The 11,546-nt window shown below is 36.5% G+C and overlaps 1 protein-coding gene across 1 annotated transcript; it reads left to right on the top strand.

The window, feature by feature from the left end:
• The first annotated feature begins 3,873 nt into the window (after positions 1 to 3,873).
• LOC149246479 (uncharacterized) lies at positions 3,874 to 4,952 on the top strand. Its single transcript, XM_089455699.1, has 3 exons — positions 3,874 to 3,999; positions 4,120 to 4,308; positions 4,766 to 4,952. Exons 1-3 carry the CDS (start codon positions 3,937 to 3,939, stop codon positions 4,838 to 4,840), a joined length of 327 nt encoding a protein of 108 aa, XP_089311825.1. The 5' UTR covers positions 3,874 to 3,936; the 3' UTR covers positions 4,841 to 4,952.
• Positions 4,953 to 11,546: the final 6,594 nt, after the last annotated feature.

Below are 11,546 nucleotides of genomic sequence, written 5' to 3'. Positions count from 1 at the left end.
TTGTTGTTCCTGATCTTCCATTTCACCTTCACATAATCTCTGCTCAATTTCTCTAATTTTAGCATCATATTTATTAATGTTGTCTTCCATACCTACAGTCACATCATTAACTAAAGAGTCCGAACATTTACTTAACTCTATAAATGTTAGAGACGTTTCATCCTTATTATGCATAGTAACCATTTCCTTTCCTTCATCAGGTTCTAAAAGCTTCATTTCTCCTTCAGGTTCCTTGAGAAATCTTTCCAAGAATTCTATTTCCATGTGAAATCTCTCCAGAAGTTTATCACAACTTTCAGTCTCAGCTTCATCCTTTTCATGGCAATCCTCCTTAATTATCCTGTTTTTTGCACTATCTTATTGAAAAGTTCTTTCATCAATTTCATCAGACAAATTCATTTGTTTGCCTTCTTGTAATACCACTATGTCATTTTCATTAGACTTTTGGTCCATATTAATTTCATTTGACTATCTTACACCAAATAGAAATTCATCTATGAACTCTTTTTGTTGCACTAAATCAACACCTTCTTCCTCTAAAAGGCATTCTCCATCATACTTCACCTTAAGAGCTTCATTCCTATTTGTGACAGTTTCACCAGACTGTCCATCATCCTCTGCATATCCTGCAAACATACACAAACTATGAGAATTAAAATCACAAGGCTTCATTGCCTCATCTGCTTCCCTTGTCATCATATCTTTTAATTGTTCTGAACTATGCCAATAGTCCATGAGATCTTCAGCTGATCTCTCATTATCCTCTTCACCCAACATTTCACCTTGTTCTGGTCTACAAATGGAAACTTCCATTTCTGCCTCTGCTTCTCTGAGGTTTTTCATCAACCACTTTACTTGTTCTTGTTGCAGCCTTCTCTAAAACTTAGGCCACTTCACTGGCTTCCTCTTCAAGACCCAACCTTGTCTTTGGTTCTCCTATAGTAGCATTACTAACACATTGAGTTCTTTTCTTATTTCAGCCATTTCCTTGTCAATCTCTGCTTGACTCATCTGTTTCCTATGGATTGTTTGAACACCCTTCTCCTCTATCTTGTAGCCTTCTTCTGACCCTTCCATATGACTTTCCATAGCCATCTTCTCTTCTATGTGAGATCTACACTTGCAACCAATCAACTTCCTTCTAAGTTGATCTTCTCACCAAGCTTCTCCTCTACCTGGTCTCCATGCCCTCTTTCCTTATAACTTTCACTGAGCAATCTTGCTCTCTCTCTAGTTGCTCCACTCACTTTTCTTAAGGACTCCTCTATCCCTATCTATTCCAAGCCTCAGTTGGAATGAGGTTCCGCTACAATCTCTAAGAACTTCCAAAAGTTCTTCTACAGTCTTACTGCTATAGTCTTGTGGCCAACATTGTCATTCATTCAACTGCTGCAACTATCATACCTTTGTAATTATAACCTTCATAAGAAAGACATCCTTCTCGCATGATATTTTTTTCCATTTTCCTGCTCTGATACCAAAAATGATGCAACCATATGGCCGCCACACCCTAACACCTTATTGGGACTTATTTCACCCTTATAAGCCTTTAAATTTCATGCCCACATATGTATATCAGAAGCATAGTTTTGTTGTTTTTTCTTTAGAATCGGGACCACTTGAACTATCGGGACCATTACACTATCAGGAATGATTTATTTCGCTTTTAGCCTTAAAAACCCCAATCAATACTTTTTAACATAATTCATAGAAATGCGAAAATACACGGGAAACCTATGCTCCACACATATACCCGGATCTCAAATATTATACATTCACGTTAATATATATCGGCAGATTCGTCCTTTGATCCATCGCCTTCCTACTGCGCGCTCCAATCACCGATCTGCGATCGGCTGATCTCCGTCGTTCATTCCCTTTTCCGATCCAACGTTCATCATTCACTCTGCACATTTAAATTAGCGCGTCGATTCTCCACCGTTGATCTGTGGGTAGCGGATTCGACGACCCATGTCTTATTTCGAGCAAACAATTTATACAGGGATTAACACCTGATAAAGTGGTTTCCCTGTTCCCCCTGTGCTATGTGTCAAGTGGTGAATGGGATCATGTGATCACCACCACTTATAGTCCTTCCGCCACTCGAAATACAATGCATTGTAGCAACCCGCTTCCGTGATCCAACGGCCACGGTTAATCGCGATCTAACATAATCACAATCCTCAAAGCCAGGCTCTGTCCGCTCTAAAGCGCCGATCTGATATTCTTTCGGACCCGATATGGATATAAGCCACCTTTTATAAGATTTCAAATTTGAATTTCGGATGCGGTTCGGTGTTTTGCGACGATTCTTAGTGTAAATCGGATTTTTCGCTTGCGGGACTAAAACAATGTAAAAAACTTCGCCGACCTGTATCAAACAATGATATTTAAAAGAAATGCCCGACTTCTTTTAAACATACGATTAGGCGTTTAAACATAATAAAACAACGAAATAATCACCCTGCCTAAATACAAAGGAAACAAAGCATAGCGAGGGTTTCTGCAGGCCCGATAATCAATCATAAACACAACAATGATTCATTCATAATAATATAATTACAGAGTCTCGCCTCAGCCCGATTACACAAATGAAAGATCTCTGTTATCAAAATACAATTCACACACCATACTTACTCTCGCTCTACTCAATCATCTCTTGAATCTTTCCTCTCTGGCCTGATTCTACAGATTAGTGGCTTCTATTCCTAATCTGCCCATAGGCTTACAATTCCCTCATGAATCCTCTCTCTCTGTCTCTCGATTCTTCTTCTAGAAAAGAAAAGAAATTACATATATGTTCTATCTAACAGTTTCCTTCCACAAATGAAGGAATTCACTATATTTTAAGAAATCAAATCCTACTCTAATTAATCAATATAGCTAATTGGCTTGATTTCCATGCAGGGAGGATCACTTGCCATTTATTCCTAATTCTGTTCAAAATTAGGCACAATTAACTATTTACATACTTTGCAATTAATAAAATTAAACAACAAAGTCTTCCTCCAAACTTTCATTAGCCACAACATGTGATCACACCATCACATTGCTGGCTAGGTCTAGATGCTCCTACATCAAAATCTTTGAAGCTGCAAAACAAAAATTTATTGTAAAAAAAAACTTGCATATCAAAATATTTGCCCCGTTGATAAATTTATAAGTATGATAGATCTTTGCTAGTTATATATATAGCAAAAATCCATCCTACTTATAAATTTATCAATCCAGAAAAATGATTAAATTTTTTGATATGCAAACTTTTTTTACAATAAATTTTTGTGATATGCAAACTTTCTTACAATAAAATTTCAATACTTGATAAATTCAGAGTCAAAATAAATTTATATTAATTTTAATTTTATTAAAAAAAAAATTCTTATTAACAAAAATATATATATAATTATTTTTATATTTATTAATTTTTAATTGATTTTATTTTAAATTTAATTAATAAGTACTTTAATTATAAATTTTAATTATTAAAATTATCCTTTCCCAATTTTTTAAAACTATATTTTTATGTTCAAAAATACATTTTGCGCAACAGTGTAACAAATTCGAACAAATAAATAATAATTAAAAGTTATAATTAAAACATATGACTTTTGGCATCCGCAGTATTTAAACCATTACCCCGTGCTTTTTGAAAAATATTGTTGTTTTCTTCTTCGGAATATTCAAAAACACTTCATATTATTCGCTAGTCTCCACATCTATGTCTTTGCATGGTTGACACGCTTTCAAGGTTTCGGCGACATTTGTCCAGACCTATATCACCCAATGAGATATCTGTCAATCTCAGGTGCTACCCTGCCTCATATTTATATACGACCCTCCCCTTCATTGGTTCCCACGATTGCAGCACTACCAATCACAGCACTGCATTACCGTTGAAGCAGAGGTCGATCAATCTCTACTCTCTTATTCTCAGAGATGGCAGAGCAGTACAAACAATATGGTCAAGAGAAGGCTGAAGAAGCTCAACAAACAACTCAAGTAACGATTTATATATTATTTCTACTCTCTCATTCATTCTCTTTGGTCTCTGCATTTTTTTAAACTTTATGTTACTGTTGTTGATGTTATTGCTGGTATTCTATCTTTGGTTTTGCCCAGGGTGTAATGGGGACTGCTCAACAGAAAACTTCTGATGCAGCCACTGCTACTCAACAGAAGGGTGGTCAGATGAGGGATATGACTCAAGAGAAGGCTTCTCAAGGGACTGAAGCGACCAAGGGAATGGGTCAGTCCATCATGGGAAAAGCCCAAGAGGGCAAAGATCAAACTGGCTCTTTCTTCCAACAGGTGGTTCACAATTTTATTTTAAAATATTGTAGATTTGGTTTTATTTTTTTCAATGTGGTTTATATTGGGTGACCTTCCATAGAATTATTTGGCCAGAATTATTTCGTTAGAGATCACTTTCTCTAATAAGTCTAATTCAGTAAAAACTAACTCCAAGAATGTAGATTTCATGAGGCTAACTTCGAAAGTGTACATTAGTAGAGTCTAATTCTCCAAGAATGTATTAGTAAAACCTAACTCCAAGAATGTAGATTTCATGAGCGTAACTTCGAAAGTATAGATCCGTGAGCTCCCCATTAAGCTAATGCTTTAACATCAATTAAGCTAACCCTTAGGCTATTAGGCTATATTCTTGGATTTTATAAGGGCTCATTGAAAAGATTAACAATTAAATGGGAAGGTCCCATTTCATTTTGAATGTAGTGAAAATAATTGAGTTTGGATGATGATAATGCAGGCGGGGGATAATGCTAAGGGTGCTACACAGAGTGTCATGGACGCTGTGAAGAAACCCTTTGGTGGTAGCCAGTAACAACCAGGGCAAGCACAACAAGTGAGGACTGCGGTACCATGCTAAGCCTTTATGTTGTGAAGGCAGATTGTAATAATTCTCCATTTTTGTCGATAATAATATTTGATATTAATGATAATAATATTTGATATTAATAACAAGCAGATGAATCGGAATCTGAAACTCTGGATATGAGAGTTGAGAATCTGGACATGGTACTTGGAATATTTGAGGCTCTGGATATGTGTAATTATGATGTTTCTTCGTCTTTCTGCGAGACCTTGGATTCAGGAATACATATGTTTAATAGGTGGATTATGAAGTCTATATTGAGTTCATCTATTTATGTATTTGTAGTATGTTTTATTTTTCTCTCTCTATCCGGAATGATGTATCCAGAATCATCATTGATAATTTATCAAGTTTTCAACATGGATTATGCCAATTGGCTGAATAAATGATTATGTAGTTTCCGTTTCCATTCCTATATATGATCCATTATTGTTACCTGATAAGTTTATCCACTTTCATTATCACTTATATTCCATCCATAACAGATCGTTAAAAGACTTTTCTTTCGTCGTTACTTATGAAAATGGTATGAATTACGCGCCAGAGGAAGGAGATTTAATAAAACGCTTATCCTATAATAAATGATGTCCATAAAAATATTCGTAATTTTACGATTCACCTAAATCTCAGATTTGTGAATAAAGCTAGTGTAGCTAGTGATTTATTACCATCTCATTTGGGTTTATCCGCGCAGGGCTGGTTGACGCGTACATTGCTTAACCCGCGCAGGGCTGGTTTACGCGTACATTGCTATGTATTTTGTATTTTGGGATATTAGCTATGTGCATTTAAGCAAAAAAATATTATTTAAGTTCAAAAATGTTCGCTGTCTATTTTAACATTAGTTGAATAATGAATGATATTAGTTGATTCTATTTATTGTTTTTAAATCCTAAAATAATTTAATGTTAATTCATTTTTTCAAATAATTTAATGTTATTTCATTTTTTCAAATTAAAATAATAAAATGATCTATTGTTAATTTTTTTTTTTTTCAAATTAAAATATCATGTTATTTCATTTTTTCAAATTAAAATAATAAAATGATCTATTGTTAATTTTTTTTTTTCAAATTAAAATATCAAGTTTACTGGGTATAAAACACTATGTTAAATATTTGTATTTAAATTAAAAGTTTAGTTCAAATAAAAAATATTTGCAATAATACTAGTTAAATTTGATTTAGGACACTGTATTAACCATTTGCATCAAAGTCAAAAATATTGACTAAGTTTCAATCAAGAATACGCATAATAATATTGACTGAATTTATTTTAAAATTATAATAATAAAATTATTATGTAAACTATTTTTTCTAAATTAAATTTTCAAAATAAATATCAGAAATCTATCTATTCACATTAATTAAATAATGTTACAAATAAATATATTAAGTGTTGTCTCAACATAGGGAAACTATCTTGGACACACAATCTGTTGGTTGAGAGAATATCTCAACCATACACAAATCTAGGAAACAAAATAGGAACAAACTCCTCTAGATAGAAAGAATCACAACTGAGACAAGTAAGAATTACATATTCCAACACACCCCACTCCTCTAGATAGAAAGAATCACAACTGAGACAAGTAAGAATTACATATTCCAACACACCCCTTTGATGAGTACTTGTCTCAATATCAACCTGCAAAGTCTAATTATGGTCAAACATAACAAAAGAATATGTTGATGTCCATATAAAGGAGCAACCATCCACCGAAATGCATGGGTGCCAACCGCCAATGTACTAGTATGCGCTTCACATACATGGTTTTGTCAACCATTATAACTGCATAAATGTACTTGTACCTACAAAACCCCCTCCAATATCATCATCATGGGTCTTATTGGATTTCCTGTCACCATGCTTTGGGTTTTATCCGATTACCCTCAACCATGCCAACAAGGGCTCTTAGCTACTAAGGCTCAACATAGCCACAAAAGCTCAACTCAGCTATGAAGGCTCTAACACAACCATGAAGGCTCACCACAGACCTAACTTAACCATTCCCAAGGTTTTCTTGGCTCACCCTCAACCATGCCAAGGGTTTTGTCGTCTGACCCTAAACCATGCCTACAAGGGTTCTATCCACTTCACTCTCACATGTGGTTTCTGGCTTACCACAAACCGACACTGAAAATAAAAAGTGGTTTTTAGATTACCATAAACTGTATGGGGGTACACATGCCTTACAAGGCTTACACCACAACTCCAACTCTAAGAGTTACTAGGTACATATTACAACACAACTCTAACTCTAGGAGTTACCAGGTACATACTTTACAAAGCCCACTATAAAACACCCTAGACTTGCTTACTAATTGTTATGATATTCCGACACATAGGAAATAGTTAAGTACAACTTGGTCTAGTATAGAGTTAGGTAAAGTGTGTTTCTTTACCGTTGTACATTTTGTAACTTACAATCCGACGGTCACGATATGTAGTGATCCGACGGTTCATTCTCTCCTCGGTATTACCGACACTTGATCCGTGGCTTGACACCTGATTGGTCCATGATTTCTATTTAAAGCGCATGGAGGGTCATTTGTAGGGTAATCCGTGCATGAGAGAAACATATGTAAATTTTCATTCTTTTATTAATAAATTTCCTGAAGTGGCTGCGTTGGCTCAGGCCGTGGACTGTTTCCCTCTTTGAGGGTTTTAACCACTCAAAAATACTAGTGTATTGATCTGCGATCTGGTTGTGAGCGGTGTCCTTTGGTGTTCTGTCTGAGGAACTTACCCTGTAAATTCCTACATGGTATCAGAGCTATTTGAGGGCCGCGTCCGTTGGTGATCCAAATCTGAAGCCGGTAGAACTGCATCCGACTGCTGTTTCCTAGATCTGCTGTTTCTGACTGCTTTCAGGCCGAGAGGACTGCTCTGTTGTGTTGGGAGCATTTGTTCCAGTGAGGAACCCCTTTCGTTTCACGCGAAAAGGTTTCCGGTAGCCCTAGCTGTGTCATTTTTAAGATCTGGAGGTATACAGTGTTTATTTGCAGTTTACTGTTGTTTTCTCTCTGTTTATTTCGGTTTCGGTTTATTTAGCTTTTTTTATTACCGGATCTATACCTTTCATTTCTGCGTATGCTCTTTGCGCTGCGACTCTGTGCGATCTGGGCAAATCAGAAATAGAAAGGAAGGATTTTTCTCATGCGTATGCTCTTTTCCCTGTGCCTTAGGGTGATCTCGGAAAATCAGAAACATTGAGGAAAATATTTAGTTTCCGGCCAAAGCTAACTTTGAGCTGTAAGGTTCATTTTTGAAAATATTTAGTTTTTCGGCTAAATCTAACTTCGAGCCATAAGGTTCGTTTTCTTTGCATGTCCATGTTGGGTTTTTTGTTTTTTGTTTTGTAGGGAAAAAGAGCATTCTCAAAGCAAGCATGCAAACCCAAAGCATCATCCCCCCCCCTCTCTCTCTCTCTCTCTCTCTCTCTCTCTCAAATTTTTTGTATAACTCAATTGGATCAAAGCTATTCTAAGAGAGTAGAGGTCTTGGGTTCAAGTCTCCATTTTGTGGGGGCGGACTTTTTCATTTCCACACATTCCTGCACCTCGTCGGCAACTTCAACAACTTTTTTTCGAAAAGCCATAACTTCTTCATCCGGAAGCCGTTTTCAGAGCCGTTTTTTTTAAACCAGCCCAATTTTTCGAGATCTATCCATTGGAACACTTAGTTTCAGCATCTTTAGCTTCAGTTTCCGTTGAAATGGAAAGTCAATACCAAGTTACCCTTGACAGCACCAACTACTTCCAATGGTTGGCCTACATTGAGGATTTACTTAGAAGTAAAGGTCTCTACAAAATACCCTCAGGCCAAGAAAAGAAACCGAAGGATGAAGATAAGGCTACTAAATGGGAAAATAGGCAAGATCAAGCACGTGGATTGATAGGGATGTCTATTTCTCCATATCTTAGATTCCATATTGCAGAACTTGATACTCCTGATGAAGCAATGAAACAAATCAATAAAGTTTTTGGGATTAAAAATGAACTTAGAGCCCATCAACTTGAAAATGAGTTGCTTACATTGGACCCTAATAATTTTTCTTGCATTGAAGATTTCTTGTCCAAGTTCAAGACCCTTAGATATCTCTTGGAAGGTGTTAAAGTTAAGAAAGAAGATAGTAACCTTTTCTATTCCATTCTTACAAAGTTGGGACCAGCCTACTCTGTGTTTGTTTCCACCTTCCATTCTACAAGAGAAGCCTTCATTTCTCAAGGAACAGACTACAAGTCCCCATCCTTTGACTCTTTTTGTGATTCTTTAATAAGAGAACAAGAAAAACTCTTACACCTTGGTCTTCTTAATCTTGGAAACTCTTCCAAGAAAGCGTTAGCCGCCCAGCAGCAACCAAATTCAAAGAATCCTAAGAAGTCATATCCTAAAAAGAATGGTCCTAAACCAAACAAGGGTCCTAAGCAATTTTAGCCCCAAAATGAAAAATCATTTCAACAAAATGATAAGACAAATAAAAACAAAGGGAAAAAGACTGATAGACATTGCAATTTTTGTAATCGAGATGGCCACTTAGAATCAAAATGCTTTAAGAAGATGGAAGCCTTGGAAGCAGCAATAAAGAAGCATAACATCCATTTGGGGCAATCTTCAACTTCAACTTCATCTTCAGGAATGGCACTTTCTGCATGTGGTTGTCAAGCATCTCGATCTGGCTATGCATTAAATGGACTGGAACTGTTCATCTAGACAATGGTCAGTTTAATGATGTACTATGTGTTCCAACCTTATCCTGCAACCTTCTATATGTATATCAGATAACTCATTCGGGTGAAGGTAAAATCGTTGAATTTTCACCTCATGATGTTGTAATAAAGGACTTAAGAGATCCTAAACATATTTTGGCTACTGGCATTGCTGATGATTCTACAAGGTTGTATAAGTTTCACAACTTTGGGTCATCAAATCTTCCCTCAATATTTGTTTCTCATAACGATGAAGTGAGCAAACTTTGGCATGAGCAATTTGGTCACTTAAACTATCGTTCCCTTCAACATCTATGTAAAGAAAATATGGTGACAGGTCTTCCTATGGTATCTTGCAGAGATGGTGTTTGTTCCAGATGTGTACTCGGAAAACATCATCCGGACAGTTTTGAAAAACGTGCCTCTTGGCACGCCTCAGCCCCTTTACAGCTTGTGCATAGTGATTTATGTGGTCCACTTCCAGTTGTGTCATTCTCTGGCTACAAGTATTTCTTAACTTTCATTGATGATTTCTCCAGACGCACTTGGGTATACTTCTTAAAACTCAAGAGTGAAGTATTTAACACTTTTTTGGCCTTCAAGGCCTTTGTTGAAAAACAATCTAGACATCAAATTCTTAAGTTAAGATCTGATAATGGCGGAGAATATGTTAAAAACACATTCATCAACTATTGCACTGAGAATGGAATTATAATGCAACATATTGTTCCATATACTCCACAACAAAATGGTGTAGCTGAAAGGAAGAATCGCACCTTAAAGGAAATGGCTAATTGTATGCTACAATCTAAAGGACTTGGTCTTAGTTTTTGGGCAGAAGAAATTAATTGTGCAAATTACATAATAAATCGCACTCCTACTAAGGCTTTAAAGAATATCACTCCAGAAGAAGCATGGAGCTCAATCAAACCAGATGTAAGTCACTTTCGTGTTTTTGGAAGTGAAGTGTGGGCCTATATTCCAGATGAAAAGCATAAAGCTTTAGAACCTAAGAGTGAAAAATGTACTTTTGTTGGATATTCTGAAGATGTCAAAGGCTATAGATTTATTCCATTTAAGTCCAAAAATGTTATCATTAGAAGAGATGTAAAATTTGATGAAAATATATCGGCCTGCGAGCCTATTCCGGCGGATGTGCCACCTCTCCCTTTCTCTTCTACCTTTGAAAACATTTCTTCTTCAGATGATGAAAGTGAGGATGACAATCCTCCCCCACCATCTCAGGATCCTCCTTCAGCTCCTGAGCTTCCAAAATGGGTTCGTGCTACTCGAGATGCAGCAGGTGATCTTGTCGGTGATCCTATAGATCAGCGACGCACACATTCTCAGTTCGAGAGAGCCTCTTCTTTACTCGCTCAAGCTCCAGTAAATTATGATCCTGACACCTTTGCAGAAGCTTCAGGCCATCCATATTGGGAAGCAGCTATGAATGAATAATATCATTCATTATTGGCAAATGATACATGGGATCTTGTCCCTCTACCAAAGGGACGAAAACTTGTTAGATGCAAATGGGTTTACAGAACCAAGTATGGACCAGATGGGAAAGTTGATAAACATAAAGCTCGTCTTGTTGCTAAAGGTTTTTCACAGGTTGAAGGCATTGACTACACTGAAATCTTCTCCCCTGTTGCCAAAATGAACTCTATCCGCCTTGTTCTTTCCCTTGCTGCCTCTTTCAAATGGGAAGTCCATCAGATGGATGTTAAATCTGCCTTCTTGCATGGGGACTTGCATGAAGAAATCTATATGGAACAACCCATTAGCTTCATACAAACAGACTCCAACCTTGTATGTCGACTTAAGAAATCCCTTTATGGTCTCAAGCAAGCTCCTCGGGCTTGGTATGCCAAAATGGATAGCTTTCTTTTAGAATCTGGCTTTTCTAGGTGTCATTCTGACAATACTGTCTACACCAAGAAA

Source organism: Pinus tabuliformis, chromosome 7 (assembly GCF_031772625.1).
Source record: "Pinus tabuliformis cultivar Carrire ecotype Pingquan chromosome 7, CPIR1, whole genome shotgun sequence".
NCBI classification, from domain to species: Eukaryota; Viridiplantae; Streptophyta; class Pinopsida; order Pinales; family Pinaceae; genus Pinus; species Pinus tabuliformis.
This window is presented reverse-complemented; position numbering and strand designations above follow the sequence as displayed.